Source organism: Capsicum annuum, chromosome 8 (assembly GCF_002878395.1).
Source record: "Capsicum annuum cultivar UCD-10X-F1 chromosome 8, UCD10Xv1.1, whole genome shotgun sequence".
NCBI lineage: Eukaryota > Viridiplantae > Streptophyta > Magnoliopsida > Solanales > Solanaceae > Capsicum > Capsicum annuum.
This window is the reverse complement of record NC_061118.1, coordinates 101,301,377-101,317,247: the sequence shown is the minus strand read 5'-3', so window position 1 is coordinate 101,317,247 and position 15,871 is coordinate 101,301,377. Positions and strand designations below refer to the sequence as shown.

The 15,871-nt window shown below is 34.8% G+C and overlaps 1 protein-coding gene across 1 annotated transcript; it reads right to left on the bottom strand.

Moving 5' to 3' along the window:
• Nucleotides 1–14,607: 14,607 nt before the first annotated feature.
• Nucleotides 14,608–15,298, bottom strand: LOC107879688 (non-specific lipid-transfer protein 1). Its single transcript, XM_016726651.2, has one exon. The coding sequence runs from the start codon at nucleotides 15,163–15,165 to the stop codon at nucleotides 14,812–14,814; it is 354 nt and encodes a 117-aa protein (XP_016582137.1). The 5' UTR covers nucleotides 15,166–15,298; the 3' UTR covers nucleotides 14,608–14,811.
• Between the last annotated feature and the right edge of the window lie 573 nt (nucleotides 15,299–15,871).

Genomic DNA, 15,871 nt, shown 5'->3' with positions numbered 1-15,871 from the left:
AGGAATCACCTGGTATTGTTACTAGTATGTCGAAACTTATTTCTCGTGATGTGTACTGTTTACTTGATCCGAGGTCCACTATTTCTTATGTGATCCCATTTGTGTCTGTGTATTTTGATTTTGGTCCCAAGTGTATTTTGGACCTATTTTCTATTTCTACCCTGGTAGGTGACTCTGTGATTGCTATAAGAGTCTATAGAGGTTGTGTGGTATCTGTGGGTGGTCGAGAGACTTTGATGGATTTTTTTGAATTAGACATGGTTGATTTTAATGTCATCTTGGGGATGGATTGGTTGCACAGATGCTATGATTCTCTACACTATCAAACCCGTAAGGTCGTCTTTAAATTCCTAATGAGCTAGTTATTGAGTGGTAAAGTGGTTCTTTAGAACCTAAGGAAAGGTTCATATCGCATCTTAGAGCCCAAAGATTAATCTCCAAGGGATGTCTCTATCATCTAGTTTGGGTTAAAGATTCTGACTTGGAGAATCCTTCTTTACATTCCGTCCCAGTGGTGAATAAATTTTATGAGGTTTTCCCTGATGACCTTTCTGGTATCTCTCTCAATAGGGAGATTGATTTTGGGATTGATCTTGTTCCGAACACTGGTCTTAGTTTTATTCCCCCGTATAGAATTGCTCTAGCTAAGCTAAAGGAGCTTAAGGAGCAACTAAAGGATCTTTTAAACGAGGGTTTCATCCATCCTTGTGTGTATCCGTAAAGTGCATCGGTATTATTCGTATGTAAGAAGGATGGTTCACTTTGTTTGTTTATTGATTATCGATAAATGAATAAGGTGATGGTAAAGAATAAGTACCCTCGTCCCATGATAGATGATTTATTTGATCAGCTTCAGGGTGCTAAGTTTTTTTCCAATATCAATCTTTAATTCGAGTATTGTTAGTTAAAGATTAAGGAGGTAGATATACCTAGACTACCTTTCATACCCGATATGGGCATTTTGAATTCTTAGTCATGTCTTTTGGGTTGACTAATGCCCCAACGACATGCATGGACTTAATGAACAGGGTCTTTCATCAGTTTCTAGATATATTTGTCATTGTATTCATAGACGATATTCTGGTGTACTTAAAGAGTGAGGTGGATCATGTCCATCACCTTCGCATTGTATTACAGACCCTGCAAGATCAACAGTTATATTTTAAATTTTTAGAATGTGAATTCTGGTTGAGTATTGTCACTTTTCTGGGTCATGTCATTTCTAGTGAAGGGATCATTATGGATTCGCAAAAACTTGTAGTGGTTAAGAATTGGCCTAGACCTACGACTCTAACTAATATTCAAAGCTTTTTGGGTTTAGCCAGTTGTTACATGAGGTTTGTGGAAAGTTTCTCTTCTATAATATCCCCGTTGACTAAGTTAACTCAGAAGAAGGTGAAGTTCTTATGGTCTGATGCTTGTGAAGGTAGTTTTGAGAAGCTGAAGGATAAGCTGACTTTGGCTCCAATCTTGACTTTTCCTGAAGGCACTAATGGTTTTGTGGTCTATTATGATGCATCCCGTGTAGGTCTTGGTTGTATTTTGATGCAGCATAGCAAAGTGATAGCTTATGCCTCTAGACAGTTGAAGGTGCATGAGAAGAATTATCCGACTCATGACTTGGAGTAATTAGTTGTGGTGTTCGTGCTAAAAATATGGCGTCACTATTTGTACGGAGTGCATATGGATATCTTTTCAAATCATTAGAGCCTACAATATGTGTTCACCAAGAAAAAGCTTAATCTCAGGCAACGGAGGTAGCTCGAGCTGCTCAAGGATTATGACATAAATCTTTACTACCACCTAGGTAAAGGTAATGTGGTTATTGATGTTCTTAGAAAGTAATCCATGGGGAGTCTAGCTCATATAGATGAGGAGAAGTGATAGTTGATTAAAGAGATTCACCATTTGGATAACCTTAGAGTTCTCCTCTTAGACTTAAAAGATGGTGGTTTGTTTGTTTAGGAGGTTACAAAGTCATCTCGTGGATCCGAGGTGAAAGAAAAACAAGTGTTAGATACTATCTCGATGCAATTCGAGAGTGATGTAGGTAGGAAGAAAGTGATGGCCTTTGAGACTAGTGGTGAGGGTACTTTACGGTACCAAGAGAGGTTGTGCGTTCCCGATGTAGATGTATTACGAGAGAGATTCTTGGCCGAGTCTCATGAGTCATGTTGCTTTATTCATATTGATTCAACAAAAATGTATCATGACCTTAAGGAGATTTGTTGGTGAAATAATATGAAGTGAGATGTGGATAGTTTTATGGCTAAGTGCATGGTGTGTCAGCAAGTGAAAGTTGAGTACTTAACACCCGCAGGATTGTATCAAGAAATTAAGTTGCCTGTGTGGAAGTGGGAAGTGATCAATATGGATTTTGTTACTGGTATTCCTCGATCTTGAAATTTGTGTGATTCAATTTGGGTGATCGTGGATATGATGACAAAGTCTTCTCGCTTTTTGCCAGTGAGGAGTAATTTTTAGACAGAGGTTATGCACGGTTGTACCTCCAAGAGATTGTGAAGTTGCATGGGGTACCAATTTCTATCATGTCAGATCATGGTGCTCAATTACCATCACACTTTTGGCGGTCATTTTAAAAAGGTTTGGGGACTAAGGTGAGTCTTAGTACAACTTTTCACCCACAGTCAGATGGGCAAGCATAAAGGACTATTCAGACATTAACAGATATGCTTCGAGCTTGCATGATTGACTTTGGTGGTAGTTGGGTTGAGTATTTTCCTCTTATAAAGTTTGCGTATAATAATAGCTACCACTCTAGCATTGGGATGGCCCCGTTTGAGGCTTTGTATCGTAGAAGGTGTAGGTTTTCTATTGGGTGGTTCGACGTTGGTGATGTAGAGATGTTTGGCCCAGATTTAGTTCAATAAGCCATGAAGAATGTGAAGGTAATTCGGGATATACTTAAAGCTGTCTAAAGTTGCCAAAAGACCTATACAGATGTGAGGCGTAGGAAGTTAGATTTTGAGGTTGGGAATAGGATGTTCTTGAAGATGTCTCCAATGAAGGGTGTGAAGTGGTTTGGGAAGAAGGGGAAGCTCAGTCCCCAATATATTGGCCCGTATTTGATTTTGAGGAGGGTTTGTAGTATTTTATATGAGTTGAATTTATCTTCTAGCTTGAGCTCTATTCACCCGGTGTTCCATGTTTCGATGTTGATAAAGTGTGTGGGTGATCCTTCGATGGTTATTCCATATGTGGAGGTAGGTATTTCTGACTCCCTATCTTATAAGGAGGTCCTGGTTGAAATTTTGGATCGACAAGTTCATCGGTTGCGGACAAAGGACGTAGCTTCAGTAAAAGTTCTACAGAGGAACCATAAGAATGAAGAGGTTACTTGGGAAGCTGAAGAGGATATGGAGTCCAAGTATCCATTCTTATTCCTTATTCTGGAAAATCGTGCTTAAGGTATGAGTTGTTCTTAACATATTTGTTTTATGTCTTTGTTAAAGGGAAATTGTAAATTTCTTGGTATTTTGTTTTTTATCTTAAAGGTAAAAGTAGAGATGTTTGGGGTTTAATCGTGCTAGTAAATGCCTTGTCCCATTATTTGAGGATGAATGATCCAAGTTGGGGAGAATTAAAACATCCCGGATTTGGCCCTTGGAAAATTCTTGAGCTTTGAACTTACTGTCCTGGTTACGACTCATCATATGAGTCATACAGTGTCTTGAAAGGTCAGGTGACCCATGTCGTAAGGTATCCAGTTAAGGGTATTTTGGTTTCTGTCTTAGTTATGACTTGGGGGACACGAGTCATTAAAGGTGGTGACGAGTCGTTAGGTGGAGTCGTAACCAAATCATGAAACTTAGTGGCTTGAATCTGATTTGAGTACGAGTTCCTCACTAAGAGCCATGAGGATATATTATGAGTCATTTAGTGAAGTCCAATGGGTTAGACACTCGTATGGTATGGTTACGGGTTGGGTGGTTGAGTTGTTAGGATGAGAGTGTATGGGGTCCTTGATCATTATCTTGGTTACGACTCGTGGTAACGAGTCGTATGTTGTGGTTACAAGTCGATGGTGGACTCGTAGTCAAAGGCAACACTTTTTCAGCTTTTAAGTTGAGGGCACTTTGGACATTTCCCACTTTAACCCCTTTGATCCCACGACTTAAACCTTCTTTGGGACTTCATTATAACACCATTCCTAATAAAACACTATTCTCTTTCAAACTCTCTATTCAAGCTAAGGCTAGGGTTTCAAAGAAAGTGATCATCTAGGGTTCTAAGGGTGTTATCTCTTCCAAATTTCTTGGTACTTCAGGCATGTTACTCCTCCCTCATTGTCAATTTTCTAAAAGTATGTGATTTAAATTATTATTCATGGAATATTGATGTTGGATTTTGAACTATGGATTGAGGGTTTTGAATATAAAATGTTTAAATGCTTCTTCCATGGTATTTATGAAGCTATTGTACTTAAATTTTGATTGGTAAATGCTTTGGGGTGCAAGGGAATGGTAGATGGAAATAGGGGTACAACAAAATCCCCAAATTAATTATTTTGGTATGGAAATTTGTAATAAACTCAATCCACTTGTATAATTGATTTTTTTATGCATTATCACTTTGTTTGACTTATTTCTTGAAACTAGTGCATGATATAAATGGTTAAATGGCTAAGGATGGATTTGAAAAACCATGTAGGGTACATGGAAATTCCCCAAATGATTTTATAATGGAAACCTTATGGGATACACGGGAATTCCTCAAGTGATTTTAATAATGGAGTCTGCGAGGTATACGAGAATCTCCTAAGTATTGACAAATGACATTGCTTGCAAGCTATAGTCGGTATGACGATACCACTTAATAATTGACTCCTAGAATTGGTGGTTTGCTTATGTATTAAATGTTTTAATTGGGAAATAATGTGGGTTGTGATAGCTAGCCATGAAGGTGTGAGTTTGCAGGACGGACACTGGAAACTCATGTTTGCCAACATGAGGGTTAGTCTTGATGATCGTGTACTTGTGGGGTACAAGGGAATACCCCAAGTCTATATATATATATATATGTATCATGGAGGGCGAAGGGTACAAGGGAATCCCTGGTCATCTATAATATCTCTAATTTATGAGGCTACACGTACTAGAAACCGTTCAGGGGGTAACACTAGACCCATCTAGCCTTTGGCTGAATTTATAACGGTAAAGCTACACAATCCAGGTTAAGGTTTTAAATGCATGCTAAACCTTGTACTCAATCCCGGCATGGTATAAATGTATATATATATATTTGCATATGGTTATTTGCTTTGGTTTGATGTGGTTTTGAATTGATGACATTATTTTATCTTTATCCCTGAGTTACATGCTAGAGTTCATATCGCTAACCATCGTCGAGTGTTGTATCCCCATGCGATGCTGGAACCGACCATACTTTCACTCCTCCTTCTCAGTGACTTGGTGATTGGAGACAACTGTTGAGTCAGACTGAAGTGGTGAGCTTCCATACTCCGGAAGATCCCATTTCATGCTATGGACTTCTTTATGTCATTATTATTTCTTTGATTTTGGTTTTGGCTATGGTCGGGGGCACGTTCCAACTGGATATTCTTTGGTTCTAACTAGAGGCTTTGTTGAACAACCATAGACATAGGCGGTGTCGGTATTGGTATTACCATTGGTATTGGCATTGGGATTGGTATTGGATGGTTAATTAGTTGTGGATTTTTGTTTTGGTTATAAACTCATTACAATGTCTTTAAATTAGTATTACTTTATCTTGTTATATGTTCGGAATTCATCTGACATGGGGTGAAGTGTGGTCAATAGTTTGGATATTGGGGGTGGTCTCTTGTCCTAGTTGGAATTGAGATACCCGACACGGCCAGACCCTAGTTCGGATCGTGTCAATCAACATCCTCAGTAGATTGGTATTTTTTGTTTTAAAAATGGATCATTTGAGGAGTCATAAAACTTAAAACTGTCATGATCCAAACCAGGGCCTGGCCGTGATGGGTGTCTCAATCACATCCTGGACCGGAGACCACTCCCTTAATATAACCTTAAGAGCACAACCATACTTATAATGACAATGCGAAAGCCAGTTAAACATTAATAAAAAGATGAATAGATAACTCAAATGAGAGTAAGAGTCAAAACAATAACCGACCCACACCTGTCCATGAAAGCCTCTAAAATCAGAATAGCAACTAAGTCAGAACATGCCCCTGAAAATGACCAAAAAGAATTCAAAAGTACAAAGTCAATAAGGAAAGAATAATGAAATGATAAGGTCTTCCAAATGATGGAGGCTCACCACTGCACAGAAACTCAACAGACGTGTTAATCCACCTACCGCTACACAAGAGCAACAAAAAAGTCTTCAGATGCTACATCATGAAATGATGTAGCGTCCTAGGACAGTTAATGGAATAAGCACTGGCAAAAAACTCAAGAAAAGTGATAACATAATGCCATGTCCAAAAATCAGTCAAAATTATATACACACATATATATATACATATATGGATTTTCAAGATAGGGTAAGGGTCACGAACATAAGAGTTTTAAAACCATTAACCTAGATTGTGTATCTCGATCCGTCCTACACAGATTCAGCTATACAGATTCAGTTCCCCTTGTTAAAAGGGCCTCAATATGTGTTAGCCACATGAATCGAGGAAAAATTAAGGGAAAACTAAAGTCATCGTGGGCAATAGCCATCCAATATATATATGTATATATATCAAGAGTGTGTCAAGCATACGGTCATATAGACCCCCAACACCGGCAAACGTGGTTTTCAGTGTTCTTTTCTTCGGGACTTACACCTTTAAGGTGAGCTACACAACCCCCTTTAAGCTCAAATTAAAATGAATTTGCACATAATTTCAATCATTAAATCGGGAGTCATTCATTAAGGAATTTACCACTTGGTATCGTCAAACTGATATGCTTGCAAGCTAAATTAAACATGTCAAACCAATTCACACAATCAAATTGAACTCCAAAGTTCCATTAAAATTTAAACTATGGCCACAAAGGTGATACAAATCTATTTTTCTATCCATTTATCCATTAATGCAATGCATTGAGTTCAAAAGCAAGTTAAATCGTGTAATTTTTCATAATTAAAATTAAATTCACAAAGTGAGTTGGGTTCATGCAATTTCAAGCCAAAAATCATATAATTTATGGAAACCCAAGTCCTCCATTCCAACCATTTGAATAATTTACCAATTCAGTTCCAAAAACATCAATTTAAAGCATGAATAATCAATTTAAAATATGGAACGAGTAACTCAATTAGTAACAACCAAAATCCCTCAACCCAATTTCAAAATCTACAATTTAAATCACATGAAAATCCATTCAAGTAATGTCACAGTGTAAATTTAAAGTTTAAGAAAGAGAAACATGTCTGAATCATACAAGAAATTGAAGTCAATTTGATGTTTGGAGCCTTTATGATGAATTCTCTATGAAATCCTTGAATGTTCTTGGGTTTTGAGTTTTAAGAGAGAATGAATGATTGTGATCTTTGAAAATTAAATAAAAAAGGCTTATTTTATATTTAAAAATCATACAAGGGGTAAAAAGATCAAAATCCCCTCACCCCAAGTGAAAAAAAAAATTGAACGAAATTAAAATAGTAGCGTGGCACAATCTTATTACGGAGGTTAACCTCTGTGCCACGCCGATATCACGGAGGCTAACCTCTGTAGAATGGTGATATCGTGGAGGCACACTGCCTCGTAGTTTCAAAATAGCCTCGAACACCTTCCAAAAAAATCAAAACTTTTCAAAATCACCCTTTTAACATCCCTAAACATAATTCAAGTCAAAAATTAATATTATGCATACGAGAGGGTCAAAAGTAAAATCATTAAAAAATTCATGGGTCTTACAAAGACATCTCGATCTTTTTGAGTAACCTACAAAGTAGCAACTAACAATTCTTGAATCTAGCTTCTTCATTAGCTGTAGGTCCTTGCTTCAGCTGGACATCCCAGATGTGTAAGTGCCTAATACTAGGCTTCTTACCGGTTCACAACTCATATGGGGTCTTAGATATCACTTTGTTTGGAACTTTGTTTAGTATATAAAGTGAAGTCTTTAATTCTTCTCCCCAAAGCAATTCAGATAAAGAAGAGTGACTAATCATACTTCTTATCATATCCTTAAGAGTCCGATTTCGTCTCCCAGCTACACAATTTTGACTTGAAGTCACCGACATAGTGTATTGAGGTACAATCCAACTCTCTGTCAAACACTTTGCAAAAGGTTCTGTACGTTGTTTACCTGATCCATCATATCTACTGTAGTATTCTCCTCCACAAATATATTTGAGAACCTTATTTTTCTTGCCTAATTAAGTTTCAGCTTCAACCTTGAAAGTTTGAAAAACATCCAAAGATTGTGACTTCTGATGAATAAAATAGAGATCTCCGTAATGTAGGTCGCCATCTATAATTAATAAGTATTATTGACCATTTTATGAAGTCATATGAAATGGACCACAAATATTTGTATGTATCAACTCTAAAGGTTCTTTACTCCTATAAGCACCTCTTTTCCTTACATTCGTTTGTTTTTCCTTAATATATTCTATACAAATTTTAAAATCTGATAAATCAAGGGAATCAAGAATTTCTTCTAACACATGCCTTTATATTCTTTGTTTAGAAATATGACCCAGCCGTTCATGCCATAAAATTGATGAATTCTCATTTGTAAATTTGCACTTAGTATCGAAGTTACTTGAATGCAGGTTTTCATTGTTGCATGAGGCTTGTCTGTCTAATTTGTATAACTTATCAATCAGCGTATCAATTTTAATAATATTACAATTTAGAGAAATACTACAAATTTTATTTCCAATAGGATAATTGTATCCAGATATATCAAAACAGAAAGTGGAAATTAAGTTTCGTCTAAATACCGATATAATAAATATTTTCTCTAATTTCAAATAGAAATCGGTATCTAATAGAATTCTAAAGACGTCAATAGCCTCCACAACTGCTTTATTGTCTTTGCCCACATAGATATATCTTTCAGCATCAATTGACACTCGGCTCCTTATGCAATCCTGCATAGTGGTACTTATGTAAGTAGTTGTGCCCGTATCTACCCATCAAGTGTCACTAGGTACCATAGGCAAATTAACTTCTGAACCAACAAATTTGAGAAGTTTACTTTTCTTTTCACTTAAGACAACATACTTGATACACTCTTTATTTAGTGACCAAGTTTCATACAAAAGAAATATAATGATATTCCTTTGTTTGTAGTTTATTTAGTCCTACTTCTTTTTTGCTTATGTGCAACGATTTTAAGTCTAGAAGTTGATTCCAAATAAGCACATTTCTTCGATTTTTCTTTAATTCTATCCTCTTCTTGCACACATTAAGCTATAAGCTCATTCAAAGTCTGATTCTTAAAGTTTATGGTATGAGACCCGAAAATATTATTCATATTGGCAGATATAGAAGATAATATAAGATAAAATAAATAATGATAACAATTAATCATTCAAATAGATCATATATATGTGGAGATAATTAAATTAAATAAATCTAAAATAAATTAATAAATAAATTAAAACTATATTTATCGCACACATAAACATAAAAGCAGACCTATATCAAGATCCTTAACACAAAATTATCATTTAGTTTTTGGACAGAAATAATAACTTGTAAGTGATACTCTGATACACGGTTCATAAATATTGATTACTAAAATGGCCTAACAATATGTCTTTCTTTGAACCGATACATTATCAGCATGTATTAAAAATGTATCACATATTCATAACTATTCATAGTCGGACCTAAATAATTTTTCTTTGAAATATTATTTTGGATAGATAAAACATTCTTACATTTTCAAAATAAATAAAATTTACATAACAAAGATTACTTTGGCAACATATTGATTTAATCTACTCACTTGAAATAAAAAGCACAAATAATATAGTAGCTAAGAAAGAAACTTATGACAACTAGAGAACTTATAACCCAATTTGTTATAAGCTATTCCACCATAATACACAACAACCAGACGGTGGGATTTTCATTATTATGACATCACTCGAATCAAAACATATATTATCATTATCTTTAGCCACTAAATTTATCTTTAAAAAGGAATAATAGTACCAAATATTCTTTCACCAAGTTAATATTTCATGATTTGACAAATCAAAACAAGTGAAGAGACTTCATGCCAGAACAACATCAATAATGAATCCTTCTTTCGAATATTGAAAGCTATTTTTAAGAAAAGCCATAAGAATGTACTGTTTCAATATTTGAAATTGATTTAGAAAATTTCCAAACAAAAGACAATTCAACAAATATTTTCTAAGGCTATAAATGTCAATCAAGTACCAAAATAAATCTTTTTAAAAGAAAATAAATAATTATCCCTTTAAAATATAAAATGTAAAAACAACTATAAAAATTTTGTAATTTTTCTTTAATCTGAATTTAATCCTTAAAATTATTGAAATCCCATCTAGTGATCTAACACGACTTTGCTCTTGATATCACTTATTGAAAAACTTGAAACAAGAATTCATCCAAGATCACAAGTAAATCATTAGATAGTAATTTAATTAATCTCTAAGAATGTTGGAACACTAACATTTATCCATGACTGTAACTTTTGAAGAAGACAATATCTTCTAAACCTTGAAGATCGTTCTTTCTGACGTTCTTTAACTGGGATGGAAAGAAAAGAAAAGAGATATTTTCTTCTGATTTAGGTGTCTTTTTAAGAAAGATGCCTTTTTCTTTAAGTTTCATCAAACTATAGAAAAGGTCCGTTAATTTTCTATAATTCCAATTAAATCTATACTAATAGATTTTTACTGTTAGACCCAAAAACTTTTATACTTTACTGGATCATAAATTGGGCTTCTTTATAGATAACACATCTATGTATAATATACTAATATGTGGATCCACAAAATAGAAATTACTAACACATCTCTATTTCATCTGAGGTAGTGGTATAAACTGCGTACACTTTACCCTCTCAAGACCCCACTTAGTGGGAATACACTGAATATGTTGTTGTTGTTGTTATATGTATGTATGTATGTATGCGTGTATTATACATGAGGCGAAATACATCGTCAGGCCCCTCAACTTGGCACTATCTTTCACTTTGACACCTCAAGTGGACGTTGTTCATTTTAGGCACCTCAAGTAGTACAAGGGGTCTGTCATTTTGGCACCTTTTGCAGAGTTGACATGGCGGTGTTTTGCACTTATCCGAAGGTGAGTGTATGCCCTTTTTCGACTGATTCGGCATCCAAATTAGCCCACAAATAGTCTATTAACTTATCTCTAATAATTTATACCTACTTCCTTATTTTTATCCATCAATTTTGTCAATCTTAAGTTTATTTAATAGTGAAAATTATTAAAAAGGATTTAAAAATTAAATACACATTTAGAGGTTCATGAAGATTAAATAATAAGCAACACTTTAAAGGTGAGCTTCTTTATTAGGAGAGATTACTTGTATCTATTTTTGAAAATAATAAACACCACTTTAATGGTGAACTTCTGAAAATATTAAGCACCACTTTAATGGGATGTGGTAGTATACATCGTCATTGTTGATTAGTAATAAGCACCATTTCTTTAAATCATTTTTTTTTTCAAGCATTAATAAAGTATCACGCCCTTAAAAAAATGGTGTTTGTAGGCGGAATGAGGAAGAAAATTTTTTCACCATTTTTTTAAATCTTAATTTTTGTCAATCATTAATGCTTGACATTATTATTTACTTTAAAAAAACGTTATTAATGGTATACAAAAATGAAAAGGGGCTGAGGTGTTTGGAGAAGATAATTCGAGGACGGGGTGGCGTGAGGGTGGGGGGCTGGGCGTTTGAAGAAGATGATTTGAGGGGAGGGGAAGGGGCTGGGGTGTTTGGAAAAGATGATTGAGGGTTGTGTGTGTGTGCTGGGGGAGGGGGGGGTGGAGGAGACAAATTTGCAAGGGTTGGATGGAAGGTTGATTTTATTATTTAAATTAATTATTAAAAATTATTTGGATAAAAAATAATAAATATTCTATTATTATTGGTCACGTTATACATCATCGTGTAATATACTCATATCATGTATTTTTGTGGATTGTGTAAAAGTGTCAAAATAACACATCCCTACATTAGTTGAAATATCTAAAGTGACCAACATTTTTTGAGATGTCAAAATAAACGATGGTACCAAGTTGAGAGCATGCATTCATAAGAAATCGGGACATCTGGATACGCCCCTGCTGCTATATACTTTCATCAATATATTCCACTTGCGTACATTTTAGTCAAATATAGCTTCTCAATTGTCAAGCTTCTCAATTGCCAATCTTCCATCAGTCTGTAGTGGGGTTGGGGGTAGTCCATAGACGTAGGGACCAACTCTAGCTCAATAATTTCCTCTCTAATATATACCTCCTTGTTCAACATTCTATAGTTTTCTTCTTTCTTTCTTTCAGGGAAATTACAGGAAAAAGAGTAATGGTGGGACTTTTGCATGGTTTGATCGGTTCAATCGATTATTTGGAAAATCATTGTCAACGTTGAGCCATATATTCCACTTCGACTACAATAATAAAAGACTTTTCCTTAGCAAACATGTTAAAAGGTTTTATCGGAATTAGTTAATTGTCACTGACAGGGGCGGATCAGTGGGGGTTCAGGGGTGGCATAACACCAGCAAACTTCGATCGGAAAACTGTATGTATATATATATTTTGAAGAAAATCGGTATATTATTTAAGTGCCACCCGGTGTAGCAGTTGGCGAAGTAGTGCCAGTGGAAAACACGCTAAAATTTCACGTAGTATACCAAAATTCAAATCCAGACGTCAATAGTATTTTGTTGCTTTTTGTTCACTATTCTATCTTCTATAAGTTTTTTTTCTCTTGATTTAATCTTTGTTTGACTCCTTTTTTTGGGTAATCTTTATTTAAGATTTTTTAACTTAAGTGTAGAACATAATTGAAGATTCCTTCTTCCTTCAAATTTATAGTAATAACAATAACAACAACAACAAATCCAGTGTATTCCCACATAGTGGGGTCTGGAGAAGGTAAAATGTATGCAGTCCATACACTACCTCCGGAGAAGTAGAAAGATTATTTTCGATAGTATTTATAGTACTAATCACATTTTTATTATTTGATCTATTTGTCTATACAAATTGAAAAGACAAAGAATCAAATCGAAACCCAAAGTTTATAAAATCGATAAATTTTTTTGTCTTATTTGGGGCAGTGTAAATAGCAAAACGTATAGCAAAAAATTAACTGATTTCCAACTGAATTCGTAAAAATTAGGCTCTTCGACAATGTTTTAATGAAATTTTCCTTCAAAAATCTCTTACTAACAAGCCAAATTCCAGTGGGACACCCATAAAAATTATCCTTTTTGAGTAGTAACTTTAACGTTAAAAGTGAGATGGCATCCATAACCTCGAAATCCTAAATTCGCCTCTGATTACTGATCCAATATTTTTATAGGCAATAAGAACATTTACATAGAGTAGTGAAATATAATTGTCAATAATAATTACTTCTAAAAATATAATTTAACAACAATTAAGTTATTAACATTAACTAATTGTGGCTATATATATATTTTTTTAATGTTCCCTTACATTTTAGTCAAATATAGCCTCTTAATTGTCAATCTTCCATCAGTGCAGTGGTGTTGGTGGAGTCTATAGAGGTAGGACCTAAGTTACTCGGAATTTTTATTTTTGGTGTCGCACATGTGTCGACATGAGTGTGGGTATGTGATCCGTCTCTAATCTGGTCAATTGATTTTGGATACTTTGACAAAATCAATGGTAAAGGTCCCAAACAGATTGAAGAAATTCTGTAATCAAAACAAAAGAAATTAAAAAAAATGAAATACCTTGTATATACTAGAAATTTTATGTTATTGCTTCTTTTTATCTTCTTTGAGGATTTTTTTCTTGAACAATATTTTCTCCTCAAATTTTCCACATAACATTTCATAATTTGTGTTTTGTTAACTCTACTTTTAGTCTTAGATATATTAAAATTATTTTTCGTTGAATCTCCGCACCCGTGTTCCTCCCAAGATTCTTATCCCAAATTTTTAAATTGAGATCATAAGGATCCAACCTCTTAATCCATACTCATATCGGACACCCACAGCCGAATTCGAGTAACTAATGGTAGGACCAACTCTAGATCCATTGTTCTGTTGTTTCCATGGTACTATTACTTTTTAAAAGATCAACAAGCTTGGTAGGACTTTGCGTGATTATTAATTGGCACTCCCTCTGTTTTACAGTTCTTGTAACTATTACTAATCGAAAGCTAAAGTTTTTTATTTTACTGATAACAATTGTAATTAACAGTACTTGTGTTTATTAATATGTACATTTCATCTTTACGAGCTTGAAAATTTGTTATCCAAATTCAGATAGGAAAAAGTCTGATCCTTGTACTCTGAATCTCGTCACCTAAAATAGAACTGGTTGAGTTACTACTAACGTTGAGGGTATGATATTAAGTTTTCCTTTTCCAGGTTAGAATTCATAGCTCCAAGTAACACGTTCTTCTTCTTAATGGCTAAAGCATAAGTGATTGATGTTGATCATATATTGATGTAACAGTATGAAATCAGATGCACAAGGACAGTATCCGTGCCACAGTACAATTATTATGTACCAAATTAAAGACAATCACAAAAACATATATATTAGTACTTAGATATATGTCTAAATTATGATTAGAGACAACATAACTTTTATTCTCATGCAATACCGTATGGATTGAACGTCCTTCATCTCACCTTTGAGCAATCAGCTTTAGGACTAATCTTGAAGGGAATATTTTTCACCCCACATTTGCCAGGGAGGGCAGCAGCGTTCTTAAAGTTGATACCACTAACACTTGAGGCAGCAATTTTCAAGCACGAGCAAACGCCCTTGCGGTCCACCGTGGTCTTGGCGATACCGTAGAGGGACTTGATCCCTCTACAGCAAGTCGGTGGCACCTTGCCACCGTTGACTACGAAGCTGAGGCACGGGATTAGACCGTTGAGTACCGTGCTACATGTGATTGCCGCATCAGCGCGAGGTGGCGCCGCAATTACTATGTAAATTAGGAGCAGAACAAGCTTTCTCGAGATAGCCATGCCTGCCTGATTGGGAATGAACAACCACAAAAATGAGTGAATAAAATTGAGTTTTACAAGGAATTTAGTGAAACTCTTTGGTAGTCTTGCTGAAAGGTGACAGCGATTATATATAGGTGTAAAGATTGATCGGATACCAGAAATATATTGTTAGTATGTATAATATTTAAATTCTTTATTTAGTATTATAGTAGTATTAATAGAGTTTTTTTTTTTTTTGTTTTCCAAGATATTTTCACAACTGTGAGATTAATCATTCGTTCCTACGGAACCTCTTACTTAAGGGGTGAGGTGCTGAACCACCATACCAACCTTGTGATTTATTAGTAGAGTTTTAACTTATGCCTATGTTGACTATGTACCCTATTTTTACATCATCCTATTATGGTTAGTACACTACCAAAATAGATAGTGCTCTATAGTAATCTTGACCGTGTGAATTATATTGCGCCTGCTTGGCCAAATAGTTCCTTTCTTCCCTCAACAAATTTTCAAAACATTATTGCTACTATCTGTAAGGGAGCATATTCAGTTTTTGTAGCCCTCAAATATTTTTTGTTTTTAACTTTGATTAAGGGTGAACAAAATCTAACCTAAAATCGAATCAAATTGCAAATTAAGTCAAATAGAAAAAAAACTAGACCATGATTTGATTTGATTTGGTTTTGCAAAAAAAAAAAAATCTACTATAATTGGTTTGGTTTTG

What these genes read in the sequence shown, in the direction of transcription:
- LOC107879688 (XM_016726651.2), bottom strand. Translation starts at nt 15,165, where the DNA reads ATGGCTATCTCGAGAAAGCTTGTTCTGCTCCTAATTTACATAGTAATT.